We start from the raw sequence: 17,006 nt of genomic DNA, 5'->3' as shown, positions 1-17,006 counted from the left end.
GCTGAAGAAACTAGTCAGGGATTTTGCAAAGGTTAACTTTTGCAAAGGTTGGCAGAATAACTTCTCATTCTTTTTAATCAACAATTTTTTTTTTAATCAACAAAAATAGGCAATTCCCGGCAAATCTCCAACATCTCACAGTTTGTGACATTACTAACTAAATAAAAAAATAATACAGACTGGAATTTCATTGCAAACACATAAGATACACAACTAAGCAGTATCTCACGTACACCAACTAACAGTTCTGTTCTGTTGCTCCCTAGTACTGCTGTACAGAACAAAATCACAAGCATAATTCAAAAAACAATTAGCTTCTAAGAAACATGCTGGAACACACTCTTGCAAAAAGGAAGTTATAGCAACTAAAAAAGGAGCAGCAGATTTGGAGGGAGGTCTTCACTCAAAAAGTTCCGAAGAGTTTCTGCAGCTTCTTGTTACTGCTCACTTGTTACAGCTTGTCATACCAGGCAGTCATGCTCCCCTTTATGCTTTGTCACGTGCATCTCAGATTCTCACATCACTGTCACTTCAGGACAAGGGGGGGGGGGGGGGGGGGGGGGAGGGGGCAGGGACAAGAACACACACATCACTGGAGCGAGCTGGAAAAATAATCACAAAGTTCTCCAGCCATAGTTCCCTACTCTTTATCTGACGAGGCAGACATAAAACCACAAGTTCAAAGTAAAACTGGAAAACAAAGGCAATTTGTTGGAATCAATTCATGCAACTTGCAAAGACACAGCTTTTCTGAGTGCGATTTTCAAGTTGTCCTGAAAGGTTCAGCGTTGTTTTACAAGGTTCAGCACAGTTTCAAATTAATAATCTGATGACACACAACACAAGCATCTACACCAGAAACTGGCGAACTCATCATTGAATCTCTTGATAGCAATCAAAAAATAAAAAAGCATAACACTCTCAGCAAGATATTCTAGTATACTATTAAAGCAAGAGGCAAGGGTTTGTGAAATGAAGATCTTTGTCCCCAGCTCTGCATTTAATCTGAACTCAATAGGGAACTTCTGGCTTCACAACATCTTGTCTGCAATGCAGACTTGGTCTTTCTCCAGTAACCTGGAATACTCCAAGTTCCACCCCACCAAAAATAAAGCCAAATAAGTTTCCAACAGCAGGTTTACCCTTCTCCAGCCCTCAGCCAGGGGTAAACAAGAACAGTAGCAATTAAGGGGAGCACAGGCTGCCTCCACCCTGTCCCTGCGGCTACAGCAGAAACCAGAGGTGCCAGGCAGCAGGAGGGAGGCCAAGCCCAGCCAGAGCAGGCCTGGAGGTGGGGACGCCAGGCCCGGCACCACAACGGCAGCAGGGACCGGCAGCAGCCGAGTACCTCACAGCACAGACTACAGTAGTGCTAACACTGATGTGGTATTCATACATTGTTCAGGAGCAGCCTGATGAAATACTAAGTTATGAAAAAAGAAGTGTTCAACACATTTCATTTCAAGAATGGAAGGACAGAATCCATCTCATCCCAATATACACAACGGGAGAAGAAAGGACAGAATCCATCTCATCCCAATATACACAACGGGAGAAGAAAAGCTGACAAGACTGTGTGCTGCCTGACCTGAATGAAGCATGACCAGTCAAGTAGCAATGTGCATTACAATTTCCTTAAAAATCTAATTTTAACAAGTTTGTTTTTTTAAAAAGGTATGACAACAACTTAAAGACTGCTATCATTAAAAATTTGTCTTTTGAGACAATTCCATTACAAATTAACTTAACCTACAGTAAAAAAAAATGACAAATTATTGTTAATTTTAACTGAATTTTTCTATTTTTCAATTCATGAGTGATCAAATTTTCACTACTTTCCAAAACAGAAAAAAAAAAAAAGTACCTTTCCTATACTGTTGGCTATTTTGGTTTGGAGAAGAAGGATGGGAATAGAAGACAGTCTTAGAATCACATCTAATTATCCTGTAATTAACAAGAATGCCTGCAACGAGATCATCATTATCAAGTAAATGATTTTTATCTACTGTACTCTAAACAAATAGCAATCTTAAGTGTCTGATTAGGAAACCAAGATGAAGTCTTTTTTAGTACAAACAGCAAGTCCTGCTTCCAAAGAGAAGCTTTCACGATCTTGTTTTAGAGCGAGATCTTGTTTTAGAGCGATGTTAGTTCCTCAGTGAGAAACTCAGCTTTATCAAAGGTATCTTCAGCAAGGGTCTTTTCATTTAATATTACTGCCTAGTAAAAAACAGACCAACTTCATTCACAGAGCTCTTTCACCTACAGTTCCCTGTTTGCTGTTAGAGGAGGCAAAAAGGACCCAGTTTAAAATTCCAGTATTTCAGTATTTGCTTTGTAACACAACTCCCAAACTTTTTTTTAGCAAAGTTTTTATTTGGGTGTGAAGTGAAAAATATAGCTAAGCTGCGCACATGTCAGTCACTCGTGTCTCAAGGTCATTCTAAAAAACACAATTAATTCAAGAACTGTTTGTATTCTATTGACATGTAATGAAATGGGTTTTCTGAAAAAAATAATAAAAACTGAAGTTACAAACAAGTACAAGAAGTGAAAACCCCTGATACATTAACAACAACATGTTCCATACTATTTACAAGCACATAAGTAAATACAAGCTCTTCCAGGTATGTAAGTGGTACGTAAGTAATTAAAAGCTCTTCTGAAATCATTGATCAAGCTTAGTGTACCCTGGAAACATCACAACTCCTTAGTCAGAGCTCTGTCTTTGCATAGGTAGAGTTTTCATATAGCTTCTTCCAAATGGAACTTAACTAAAATCTTTCCCTCATTGAAACTAGACCTTTAACTAAATGCACTAGGAAAAAATATCAGGCTTGTAAAAAGCTCTAATTAAGTTGTCAGGCATGCTACCAAATTTATGGTCCCATTAGTACAGAGAGGTCCTTTTAAAGACAGCCATCATTACCTTAAGTTTTTGTAAGCAAACATTGTTTTTTTAAAAAAATTAACAGCAGTCAGATGATGCAATTTAGCTCAACAGTATCAACACTGTTTTATGTTCACACCCTGAGATAAGCTAAATTGGGTTCTACAGATACAACTCAAACCAGAAGCTAATAAAATCCTCAGCTGTTCAGTTTCTCTACCCAATGAGCCAACACAACACCTACCTTTTAGTAGTGATCTTTCACTAGGATTATTGAAACAATGGAACATTATAGCAAACATTTTTTAAAAAGGTAAATCTTCAGGGACAATTATGTTTTTTTAAGTTTCTACTATGTACTTTCCACACATTCAGCATTGTATGGGCAGATAATACAGCCCTTGACTTAAAGCAATACAAATACCTGCTAACACATCCTAGAGAATTGACAAGGTACCCAAAGTCAAACTAAACACATTAATGAAGGTGAAAATTTTTCACCTAAATCTGGCAGCAAAGTCTGCACCTGTGGTTCCCATCCTGTGAACACATGCTTTACAACTGCTGGATGTGCACTTGAGGTGACAAATAATGACCAGATCTCTATAGCCTAAACAGTTCAACTATAGTTGTTAAAAATTACCTATCTGCTTAAGAGCACTGCTCCTTCTACAGAGAGCAATGAAACAAATGCCATCTCCTAACAGCAGGGTATAGGAGTATTTCCAAAAGTTAAAGGTACTGAGTTTCTCTGGAAAGTGGTTTTAAAGCATGAGCATAGGTTAAATAGAATTTGTCTGCTTTAACCTATATGACATTAAATACTATGAAGTTATACTTAAATGCCTGTTACAAATTCCATAGGTAAAGGAATCATTCCTGTTGAATGTCACATGTAGAATCTAGTAAACAAATTATACTGAAAGCTTTAATAAGCACCTCTTAGTAAAGTTACTTTCACAAGATTAACATAGCTACAGTGAGCAATTCACCCACAAAGCATCTCCCCTTTTTTCTTTCCCCTACCACCCATAAAATCTCTTATTTCAGCAAGTATCTATATCCCAGAAAAATGGGGTGGGGAAAAAAAAGTTATTGAGTTAATTCAAATTAAAAGGACATGCAAAACACTATCTTTCTGATATTTCTTTCATGCAGATACTCTGAAAAAAAACACCAAGGACTTCAAGACTGCTTTTCAGCTCTGTGAACAGAATTTGAAGTGGTTTTGGATATCAACAGCTTTCAGTAGTGCCACAGACATTGCTAAAACTTTTCAGATTGTCTCCCCAGAGATAAGAAGTGAGATTGAAAAAGCCTAACTCCCTGACAGAGGCCAACACTTCCCTGGCTCAGGTAATGCCAGACTGCTGCTGTGGTCTGAAAATCAGACTGGCACAGTGGAGTTCTGTTGTGACATAAATTAAGACCACCTCTCATATAGAGAGTCTAGGAAAGGCTTAAAGCTTTCCAAAATTGTCAAGATACTGAAGACTTCGGACCAAGTCCAGATTAAACCAAAATTCAACTTTGAAAGAAAAGTGATAGGGCTATGTTAATAACCCAAGGCAAAAACATACACCCAACCCTCCAACACGGCTCATTTGTTCAAGCCAGTATTGCATGGCAGGAAGTTGTTCTGAATCTGCCAGTGGTAGGACTGCTATTATGTATTTATTCTCAAATTTGTTTATAAAATGGCATGTACACAGTTTATATATTGTTTAAAGGATTATTTGAGACTTCCTACACAATCTTATACTGTTTCCATTTGCATTTTATTAATAGAAGGTACAAAAACAATCTGGCTAGCAGGACTCATTTTAACATTCTCTTATTTCATTGACAATAGACGTTGATTAAACTTGCAAGATCAAGCCCTTTATTCCGAACAAAGGTATTTACTCTTAAAAGAGTGGTTTTACAAGAGAGGAGAGCAGACTGAGAGAAACAGAACAGCCTCTTTTCATACTCTCAAGTCATAGCCCAGCTGGCTTATGGTCCCATTGAAACGTTCATCTAGCTGAAGAGGTAAGAGACTCCAGAAGCGATCAATTGTTGCCAAGACACCAAGAGCTAACCTTAGGGGGCTAGAGATGGCTGCATGCCTTCTTCAACAAGGAAAAACAGAAATTTGGCTTGTATGATCAACAGTGTCTGTCAAGTGCTTTGCAGTCCCGAAACACTCGTGTTCTTTCACCTCCCTGAAGTATTTGAAAAACTTAATTCTAGGACTTCTAAAATAACTAGGTTTGCTACTTCATCTCCCCTCACAGGCTGAGGATGCATGGGATTTGATTCCTATTTCAGGAAGTACTGCAAACACAGTTGGACTTGGAGTAAAAGTGTGCTTGTCCATTTTTTAAGTGGACAACTATGCACACACACTGACAAACAGGAAGCTAGAAGAAAAGTCAGGTATGTAAGAAGAGTGTAGACAAGCTTCCCAGTTTCCAGGTTATTAGCAGAGCTATCACACTATCTGCAGGTCCCCTGTGAAACTGCTGGAGGACTGCTTATTGCTTTAAATAATTCAATGCTCCACAGAGGCATTTTGGCAGTAAAGAAATTCTCACAAAGTAGATGATGTTCCAGGAGATAGTTTAACTTGTCTGACAGGACTCAAATTTGCATATGTAAATTTGAGTGATAAAAATATCAGCTGCAAAACAAATAAATTATTGCGTTTATTAAAGCTTCATAACAAAAGATTTGTGGCTGACAATACATATTCAAACTCTGCACCTGTTCTTTATTCAGTGATTAGAAATTTACTCCTGATCCGGTATTCCCATTAAAAACACAGAATGACTAGAGAAACCATTTTAAAAATGAAACAAAGAATAGTGAGCAGAGCACTTTGAAAGATGAAATCAACTTTCTGACTCATCACTTGAAAACTAGAGACACAAAGCAGCAGAAAGTGGAAGAAACTGAGTTCATGCTGAAGAATCTAACAGAACAACTACATTTTACAACTCTGGAAGAGCCACATCTCTATAAACTGATCTGAGAATGAGTAATCTCAACATTACCAGGAATATACAAACAGTAATTCAGTGATATGGCTATATGGATGGCAGCATAACAGCTAGGCTTAAGTAAGATAACGGGCTTCCTGATAAGAGTGGTCCTGTTCTTTACTGATAAATTGAAATGAAATCTAAAAATTAAAGTACACATGCATAACTTTTCTTGTTGTTACTGAAATGGGTCATTTGCCCCCAAATTCATTACCAAAGAAAAAGAGTGCTGTAACAATGTATCAAAAAAAGCACATTTATACAACAGCTAACTACATCACACTGACATTAATGATTGCTTCCAATTAAAGCCAACCAAAGATTACACTAAAAGACCAGAATATTTAATTGGTAGGAAAAAAAACAAATACTAAAAACACGTTCTGAAACAATGAAGTTGTTCACTGACACTACCACCACAACTTCATCTGGCCAGAACAATAAAATGACTGATAGAATAAACATTCTTTGAGAAAAAGCCAAAAATCCCTCAGAAGTCAGTGTAAACTTAGCATTACACAAGCACTTAGTCCTCTTTATAGGCATCATTCTGGAGACAGAACTGACAAAAAAAAAAAAGAGAGAGAGAGAAAAGAAATCAAGACTTACTTGTCAAGGAAGTCCTTGTCCACAACCGCACAGATATCAAGCAGAGGATTTCCCATGCCAAACAGGACATTTTCACTGTAAGAGAACCAATTATTTTAAAGTTACTTTAGTACACTACGTTGAAGATTTACTTTTTTATTAGAGAGGAAAAAGTTTTTCTTTAATACAACAGAGGAACAAAACGATAGGCATTTTGCCCAGTGTAGTAGCGACCATTTACCTGGCATACAGACCAAGAGTCAAATTTGAATGAACCACCTTACAAGAATATTGTGATCTATATACAGACTACAAGAAGTCACGAGTATATAAAGCATGCAAAACCACATTCTGTCATTTTAAGAATTGCATTCAGGTTACAATACCAGATTTTAAGTATGGGGAGCATCAAACCAGTTTATAAAAATTTCACTGAGCAGACTCAGTTGCTGGGTTTACTCTGATACTGGCCAATAATTTACAATTTAAGTGCATTTTAATCAACTGAGATTAAGAGCCTATGGATTCTGCACTGTCAGCCATCTCAAAATGCAAAGCCTTCTACTGCTAAGAACATTCATTCTTGCTTTTTAATCAAATTGAAATTCATTACCATGACTTCCACCACATAAAAACAAGCCATCAGATACTGTCAACAACTGAATGAGTGGGCTTTTGTTATTTTATTTTTCAAAGGCTCATTCAGAAATCACATATTACATTTTCCTGACTAGCACGCATTTGGGCAATAATGCACTAATACCAAAGGATTAGATACACAGCCTAATGTCAAGTAGGAGTGAATGCAGCCATTCTCCAAGGCTGCCTAAAACAACATTCAAAACCATCACATTCCTTGCTAAGCCAACACCTGATGCCTACAGCTGGCAGGGCGAGCACTTGCTGTACCTACCAAAGGGAGCATCGGTATCAACACCACCAAATAAGTCTCCCTCTTTACCGAGTTCCTATTAAGTATTAGCAGAGGAAGCAGATTCAAGGTCTCTCCATCTCCCAAATAGCACTACTGCAACTGCAGCCTTCGCTAACTGAATGCTCAAAGCTGAATAACACTATTGGCTGAATCTCAAAGCCAGTGAGTTTCCAATTGTTTTGGCCCATTTAGAGCAGGAGAAATGCTTTACAGACACGACATCTGTCCACTAAATGATGGATTTCGTTAACTCCTACTCAGCAAGATAAGAAAACAGAACACAGAACAAGCAAAAGGGAGATGGTATGGAACAACCTTCCAAACTGCATCCAACAGAGCTTGGAAACTCATTCACGTACTTCCTCTCACAGCTAACAAGAAAGGCCCTTAGCTGACAAATATCTGTCAAACTTTGCGATGCTTGCCGAAAATACACAGTCACACTTCTTCTTCTTTAGGATGCCATATTAGTCTCCGCTAAATGTTAAATTCTGAAGTCCAGAAATGAAGAAGTGGCCAACATGATTAATACCCTTGACAGAGATGTAGCAAACCATGCCTGACGTAGCTTATTTCTTCTTGTAGCTTTAAAGAGAGGCCTTCACAGCCCAGTTCACTGTATTGCCAAGTTCGTGTGGAAGACTGGGCCAGAAATACAGCTCACTCATAATTGAAGCAGGCAACATCTGCTTGGTAAAAAACCTGTAAGACTCACTAAGTATTTTTGCTAGTGTGAAAGCGTTGTTTCTTTTAAATACTAGAATATATAAAGCAGATCAAAATAATGCTAAGTTATACACAGGTAGAAGAAAAGAGGAGGGAAAGACAGATTCCAGTTAAGATGATATAAGGATAAAGGGGATTGCAGTCAGAGCCCCTAGACAGGACACTCTTTCCATTTTAAAAACTAAAGTATTTCATCAGTAGTATCATAGGACCAGTTCTATCCTGGTCTATCCAGGACAGTCCTGTTCTATCCTCAAATTTTCCTTCTCCCGCTGGTTTTTACAATCATCCCCTCTCAAGTACACTAGAGGCTGTGTAGTAAGGTGCTATCTGGGATGGAAAGTTTCAAGAGACGAGAGGTGTGGAAGATGTAACACAACTTATTTTTGCAAATAAGCTGAAGACACGAACTAATATATATTAATAGCTAGCCTTGTATCTTCAATTAACAGACATTTCTACATTTTCAGTTACTTCAGCTAGATGTTTGAATTAAGGAAGTCCCAAGATACTAGGACTCCCATACTTAAAACTGCATGCTATCATTCCATTTGCAAACAGGAAAGGGGAAAAAAAATTAAAAAGAATCACACACTCTATTTGTACTGGAGACTGTAGTCATGTCACATGGAGTATGGTAAAAACACCTTCTTGGATTAAGTAGAAAGAGTCTAAACAACCTCTTATATAAAAGCCACAGATTTAAAAAATTCAACAAGGTAAAGCTGACAACATTGTGATTAGCATTTTCTAACACTAGATTTGTAAACCACAATATGAAGACTCCAGTGTTTCTACTGTTTAAGACCTCGCAGTGTAAACCCTTAGCACATTCAACGTGATTAATTGAACACTACATTTCAGTAGTGTGCAAGTTACACTTCAGCACACTGCAAATCACCCTTCCCTGCTTGAAGGGCTGCAAATTAGCTGCTCTGTTACACTGCTGTTTCTTTTGAGGCATCAGATGAGGTAGGGAGTTACTCAGCTGTAACGCACCCCTCTGTGCCGACAGTAAGAAAAGAATGTCACACATACAATAGCTGACTTTATAGAGCAAAAACACATACATAAACATAAATTTAGGATCCTGTAGGACACCAAGTTTACGAATCACCAAAGCAAGCATCGGAGATGCTGGAACGTTACATTCTCACCGAGTTTAATGCTTTCAGCACTAGATGTGAACCTTACTGGCCTTGTGTTTGCTCCTCAGCCACACTGGACACCTGGACTGATTAAAGCTTCACAGATTATTTGCAACCAACATGATATAAGATAGCAAGGAAGCAGCAATAGATTGCTCAAATGTTAGATTTCACAATACGCTGGTTATTTGAGTAATACTCCTCTGCACCAGACGTGGAACAAACGCTTATGCACACCACAGCCTCCTTGACTCCATCCAGTCCCGTCTCTTGCACGCAAGTGATGGTATCTACTCATTCCATAAGGATGTTCCTGTCTAACTTGACTAACCTATTGCAAAACAACATTTATCTCTTCAAGAAACAAGTGACAAGCCCTCCACCTGCAAAAATTAATGACATACAATCTGACTATATCAGTGCCAATGTGTGGGTGTGTATATATATATATGCATATGCAATAGGCATATGCATACAGTACATATACAAAAATAAGATGTTGATACAAATCTAAGACTTGTTCGGACACAGAAATATGCCATCCGCATCGTAGACAAAACCACAGAAACAATGCCAGCTTGCTTGACAGAAAGCTTAGATGCATTAGAAGGCTTAGAATGCATTTGCATTCTAAACGCTTGGCAAGAAGTAATGTATTTTAATGAGTTTGTCATTTACCACTGGACTGGATGAAGAGTTAGTTTTAATTATAAGTTCCATGTAATCCATTAAATGTATCTTCACCTCCTAATTACGGCATTTTGTGAGATCACCACTAATTTTTCACAAATAGACAAAGCCTATCACATAGTACTATCTCCTCATCACAATTTGCAGAAATAATGGAGTGCAACTAAACTGGTGGAACATAAAAACAAAACAACCTAAACAAACAAAAAAAGCCATCAGTACTGAGCTACCCTTCAACCATTTTGAAAGAGATCTACAACACTAACCATAACTGAGTGATCTGAAAAGCTGTGTCTGAAATCCTAGTCATATATTAATAATCACTATGCTGTTGCGGGCATCTTTAAAGATAAAGTTCTGCCTCTAGCTGGCTGCTGAACACTGGCAGTACTGTGTCTAAGTATCTTCCAATTCTGTTATCATCTGAAAACTACTGTGCACTTCATTGGAACAGCAGCATCAAAATGTCAGCAAAAGCACTGGGCACTGGTACACAGATAGAGAAATAGTTTGAGCACTTGGCTACAGAATTGTCTTGCTTAAAAACAAATCCCATTACCTCTTAAAAAGCATTTCACATTTTTTCTTGTTAATTGTCGCAAAGATATTCTCGTCTACATAATAGTAACAAATAGCAATGGGAGCTAAGTTGATAAATCCACCTTTTTTATTGGTCTGTAACAACCTCATCCTGCTGTGCAGCTGTAATGTACACAGAAAAAAATTCTTATGCTGACTCACTTTACAGTCAAAAAGCCATAATAAAACATGATTGGGAAACTTGGGTGTCCCAGTTGCATGACAAAACCTCAATGCATGACAGCCTGCTGTATGCCTAGTCTTCCATTTAAAAATGTAAGACACCATTTTGTAAAACCCGAAACTTTAGGTATACCTATAGGGCATGATCATACCTTAAGTAACGCCAAACAAGATGCATTCTAAGCATACGTACTTCAGTCGCAAAGGAACATAGTCAAACCTTACGTAACACAAGGTCTGAATTTGTCAAAGATCCCTTACACAGGTAGATGAAACCAAGCAGCAACAGCACCACATCAACCGCACTTGAATAGCTAGAAGCTTTTGACTAACAGCATTCTTCCCTCATCGTGCTTCCCTATGCAACATAATTATAAGTGAGTTATACGGTGTTTGCTGCTGGCCCTCTGACACTAAAACCACTTCAGAGCTGTTACTGTGTGATTCCTGAGTCCAGACAATTTCCCCCACATCACCAGCCAGCCACCTCAGCGTACTGAGCCCGAACATGCCAGTGGCCTGCCCGACTGCTCTCATGCTGTCCTGTTTAGGTCTTAAGTAAAGGCAGTACATGGTAAAGGAGCTGCCCACCTACATGCTGACTTACTGGAGCATCTTCAGTGAAGATGGCATCTGTCATGAAACTTTTGTGGTCTTCCATAGCGATACACTGACAGGTTCTCACAAACCAAGCCTAAAGCCTTGGCCTTAGGGAGGCAGAGCTGTCACAGCGACACAAAGCCGTTCCAGCAGCAGGGAGCCCCTCACACAGCCCAGCGGGTGAGCGCGCCCGCAGCACCCGCCAGGTCCCAGCCCCGCGGAGCTGTGAGGCTGGGCAGGGGCCAGGCGGGCCGTCCCCAGCGGTAACGGGCCGGGGGCTGCGGGATGGGGGCACCTGCGTGAGGAGGCTCCCGCCTCACGACACCTGCCCGCTCGGAGTTTTCGGTAGGACTTGCCACGGTCGCTCATCTCAGCGCACCTCTAGGCACGGATCTCACAGACGCCTCGCCCCGACGACGTGACAGAACCGCGGCCCCAGCGGCCGGCCGGCAGCACCGCGCCTCGCCGCGCCCCCGCCGCTCGGCACCTGGAGCTCCCGGGCACCGAGCCGGGGCTGCGGGCGGCGACAGCCGGGTGGCGAGGCCGGCGCTCGCCCACCTCTGCGGGGAGCTCGGCGTGCCCGGGGACCGTCGCCTCTTGGGCTGGCCCCGGGCGCAGCACAGCCCGGAGCGGAGCGGGGCTCCCCCGCACGCGCGGGGGCAGAGGGAAACCGCGGGCGGAGGGAGGGACACGGCGCCCGCCCCGCCGCCCCTTCCTTCCCCGGGGAGCCGCGCCGGGGCTCGGCGTTACCTGAGGGTCGGCATGGCGCCCCGCGGCGTCGCCTCCCCGCCCGCTGCCCGGCGCCCGCGCCCGCTGGCTCGGCCGTGACTGAGCCGCCGGCCACGGCCCGCCCGAGCCACTTGCGCGCCGCCGCCCCGCCCCGCCCGCCCGCGCGCTCCGCCATTGGCCGGGCGGCGGCCGGGGGCGGTCCCGCGGCGGCGGAGGGCAGCGGGGAGCCCGGCGGTGCGGGCGGCCGCCGGCCTCGCGCCCCGGCTCGGACGCGCGCGGTACCGGGCGGCGGCGTGGCCTGCCTGGCGCCCCGGGCTCCCCGGCCGCCATCTTTGATGCGGGCAGCGAGCAGCGCCTCGCCCGGCCCTCGTGGGGCCGCTGCCTCCGTGCCCTGCCCGAGGCGGGAGTCACGGCCCCCCCGCGATAAGTTAGGGAAACGAGCTGGAGGCAGCACTCAGGTGCTGGGCCCCAGTTATAGTGCCCTCAGCAAAGATGGCCAGCGCGGCCCCAGGCACTGTCAGGGCACCGTGACAACGGCTGTGCTCCTGTGGGGACCCCACTACCCCTCAGGTTCCCCCCACTGTGGCCACCCCACAGCCCCCCTGCCCTCCCCAATCTCACCATCCCGGGCATCTGCCCACTGCCCCAGTGTTGTTCCAGTACAAGCCATCCTCCCCAGCAGAGCAAAGCCCCCCACATGCCATTTTCACACACCGTACAAGGATGCATTTTCACGCCTTTTATTTGCACGTGCTGGGTACGACCTTAGTGAGGCCTCAGGCGACCTTCTCGAAGCCTTCCTCATCAGCTGTCACTGACACGGCACCCGCGGGTCTCTGCCAGGCCAGGTGCTGGAGCACAGCCGGCCAGCCACGCAGGTGCAGGGTCTCCTCATCTCCAGATGTGAGGTTATTGTACTCACAGGTTGCCACAGCACCTGGCAGCCACCTGCCACATGCAGCTACCAGGCGTGGCTCTGTCTTCCCAACCTGCCTGAGGCCAAGCGGAGATGCTGATGAGATGCGGGCCTGGTTGCCACCGTCCGAGCCCTTCACCTTCTTACCTCATCCCGAAGCGTGTGACATCCAAAGAGAGCTGCCAGGCCACGGATGGAAAGCATCGGCAAAGCCAGGTTGGTGTTTTTCTCTCTTCCTGTCTTCCTGCCCACTTGCTCTTCACTTGGCTGCCAGATTACTGCTTCCCCATGCAGATTTGGCACTTGTTTTATTAACTTACCAGCACCAGAAGCACTGATTCATGAAACTCATGTCAGAAAGGGTTGTTTTTGCCAAAAGCGAATCCTACGTTGTTCTGTTAAGTAAGGCTATATTACCTCTAAACTTCTAAATGATGTGTTTATTATTAGCCTTAGCCTCTTCATCTACAAAATGGGAATATCGTACTCTGAAAAATTAAAGCCTGACAATTCAAGAATTTGCTGATTTTCAGGTGTGTCATAAGAGGTCAAAATTTCAGATGTTCATGATGCTTAAGGACCTACGGCATCATTAGAAGATAACAGGAATATTTACATTTAATACCTGAGGTTGGACAGATTTCCTTGGATTTCCCAACTGGACACTCAAAATGAATTATCACTCACAAAATTCTGGTTATTAAAGTTGGTCAGGGGTCTTAAAAAGTCAAATTAAGGGGAGTGGCAAACACATCCCATCACTTAAACAAAAGCTTGCAACACACAATACAACAGGTTCCCAAATCCTGAAATAGGACTTTAAATACTGTATTTGGACACACAATGGCTGTAACCTCCGATCCGTTCTGAACGATTAATTACTCTTATTTTAACAATTTTAGTGCCTAACAGCCAAACCTCTGTTTTGTAACTGAAAATGAGGGGGTGGAGGGAAATCCTGTCATGTAGACAAATATAACAATAGCAGTAACAAAGCAGTAACAAAGCTTGTGTCTTGTTAGTCCTATCGCAACATTTTCAATAATAAATACATGTTAAAAAAATCAACAAGTAGCATCCCTCACAAATAATTACCTGGCTTTAACAAGCACATAAGAAAGAATATATACAGGAAAATAGATATAATACATTACCTATATTTGTAGTAATGTCTACCATATAACAACTGCATATTATGAATATTAAGCTACAGAGTCCAAATGAGGTACCATCAAATGTTTCTAACTTTTTACCAATTCAGCAAGATGCTATGAGAAGGCTGTTTTTCTAGAAAATTAAACAACCTTTTGTGAATTAGCACAACAGCACTTGTCAATAGCACTTTATAAACTTACAACTATTCCTAAGTGTATGAACAATCATCTTGCTTGTACTAACACATACCTGCAGAATCTACTGTTACTGATGTCTTTGAGGCATCACCTACCACTACTGGGGTTTTTGGTTGTCTGCCAGGTAACTTCTAGATGTCTTGACACACAGCTGGAGCAAGAGCAATCAGGGAATCCCTAGTAAAACAGTCATTTATCAATTACGGTCATTCACAGATTAACTTTGTGAAGCTTGTGCCACAAGTTCGACTTGTAGTCACACCAGGTGTGTGCTAGGCAGCCAGTTTGAACTTGCTCAGCCCATCCAGCTCCTTCCAAACTTGCTCGGCTTGCATGGAGCGGCTGACCCATGCCTTTGCACGTGTTTTGGCTTCAGAAATCCCAGCTAAAATACAGAATTCACAGCTTTTCATCTAAAAACATATAGCACCTGATAGGGTCTAGCCACAATTTCTCCTGACTGCTTCTGTCATTATACAGTAAGAAATAGATCTTCAGGGCCATCTCAGTTCCTGTACGTATGATGAACTATTGCACCTCAGGTGATTCCACTAGAATGTTTACTCTTCCAGCACAGCAATGAATTAAAAGTAAACTGTACCCCTACCTGATACACCAACAGACAAGTACGTGAGAACTTGCAAAAGAGCACTTTATTGAAGCAACCCGTGAAACTATACATGTGTAAGTTGTCTAATCAAGATACAGGCAAACTAGGCCTCAGCTTTGCACTGTGTTATGCTCCATAACACAATATTCAGTATAAATCGTCTACATTACAATACAACCAAAAAGTTCTCCATCAACCTTCATATTTCATGCAATTTCTTCTAAGTACTAAACTAAGGTTAGTTTTAGGTAAGCTGTCCATGCTTCTACCTCTACAAGACAGAAGGTTGTTGATCGTTTACGTAATAGCCTCAGCAGACATTATAAAATGGGACTAGCAAGCACAAAGTCCATTAACTCTCTTTTGGTAAGAGCATTTTACACATCTTATATGCGTTTTCTACAAAAATGATTGTTTTGAAACTATTTCTGCAGAGAAAAAATGTATTTTACAATAAAAATAACATTTTTAGCTTTTATGGATCTCCTAGCAAACTATTAGAAATATTTTAAATTTAAAATCCTACAGCACAATCCATTGCTTTTAGACCAGCTTCACAGACAATACAGCTGTAAAAGCAAAAGAAAATCTGCAAATTCTAATCTAAAAGAAAATCTGTAAGTCTGTTGCCTTCATTATATTACAGCTATTCTTCTTTCCTCTATCTTACTCAAGTCAAACAGCCTAATCCTTTAGTTCCAACTGCTTTGTAACACTGAATGTACAATAAAAAATAAATACCTTTCACTGGAAATGCAATCCAAAGGTAGCATAAAGCCAGCAAGTTGCCTTATGTTACCATATCCTTCAGGCATGGTACAGCTTTGACTGCGGTCCAACAGTCATTAAAGAAATTATTACAGTTCAAAATGGGAAAAACAAACAAACAAACAAACAAAAAAAACTTTCCTTCACTTAACTCTGAGTAATACTCAGACTTCTCTCCTTCACGCAAAATGCTTATTTATTGTATAAATAACATTAGTATGTAAATTGAAATGAGTTAAGAAGCGAGTTCTGTACATACAAGATGAAAATCCTTGACAAAACCTAGTGTTCACGTTATATCTTTGAGTTCAATTTACTTCTTTCAAGAAGATAAGGTTTTCCGACACACTGCCAGCAAACACTAATTAACGACCTTTAGATAGCAACACATTCCCTGCTTCTGAAACTGGTTTTGTGAAATACTCATGTACTTTGCCTGTGTAAGTAACTATTCCAATTCAATATCACAACCTTGAGTCACAAGCCAGAGCTTTGGTTCAAACATTTCCATTTCAAACAGACCTCAGCGACAGTAGAGGAAGCCAAGGTCTTGTTCTGCATAAAGTCCATTTTACACTATTACAATTGACACTATATTCAATTACTTCTCTGTCTCCTTTCCAGACATCTTCCATGTCTGTTTGTAAGTAACATTAGTAGATCCAATTAGATGAGTAATTCTACACAAGCTGTTTCATTTGCTGAAAGAGAAGGAACTCTCAAAATTGGAAAAATTCACAGGAACTTCACGACTCATTATTAAATAGTCATATTTGCACTGGTTCCCCTCCCACATGTAATCATTCATGTAAGCACCTCTCAGGACAAGACTGGTCCTGCTGTCTTCAGTGAGGCAACACCCTAAGTCGGAGGCATACGTTTTTGGAGGCTATTAGGAAAGCCTAACTACCCCTGCTCATCAAAATGACCCTTCTGCCTGATGGGCAGCAGGTAACGTCAGCAAAGGAAGGACTAGACCCCTGCTGTGCTCGTGGTTCAGAGCACATATAGCCTTCCCGTGGCCTCCTCTTTCCTCAAGTCACACACTCCTTCCCAATAAAGCACAGGATTTCTTTAATTAAAAGAATGGAAACACCCTAACAAGCTTCTCCAACAGAAGAATGAAAAAGTGTAGAAACTGTATCCCATGACACATGCTTTGACAAATCCTGCATGATTACATCAACAACTGGGGAAGACACATGGCAATCCACACAGCGATCTGAGTTACAGATCAGCACAATGGAAGCAAGATCCTGAGCCGTTACAG

At 41.7% G+C, this 17,006-nt stretch overlaps 1 protein-coding gene across 6 annotated transcripts in view; it reads right to left on the bottom strand.

The window, feature by feature from the left end:
* The window catches only part of ADK (adenosine kinase), a 292,330-nt gene that overhangs the window by 271,686 nt on the left and 3,638 nt on the right, over positions 1 to 17,006 (bottom strand). For 3 of the 6 annotated variants that reach the window (XM_040564503.1, XM_040564498.1, XM_040564501.1), the window contains exons 1-2: positions 12,112 to 12,230; positions 6,523 to 6,597 (exon numbers count right to left, since the gene is read on the bottom strand). In XM_040564503.1, coding sequence (XP_040420437.1) covers positions 6,523 to 6,597; positions 12,112 to 12,125 — 89 coding nt within the window. In that variant the 5' untranslated portion in view covers positions 12,126 to 12,230. Of the gene's footprint in view, positions 1 to 6,522; positions 6,598 to 12,111; positions 12,231 to 17,006 lie in introns of those variants that run through there. The other 3 variants (XM_040564497.1, XM_040564502.1, XM_040564500.1) reach the window with 1 other exon arrangement.

This window comes from Cygnus olor, chromosome 7, assembly GCF_009769625.2.
Source record: "Cygnus olor isolate bCygOlo1 chromosome 7, bCygOlo1.pri.v2, whole genome shotgun sequence".
Lineage (NCBI taxonomy): Eukaryota > Metazoa > Chordata > Aves > Anseriformes > Anatidae > Cygnus > Cygnus olor.
Note: the sequence above shows the minus strand (reverse complement) of the source record. Positions and strands in the feature narration are given on the sequence as shown.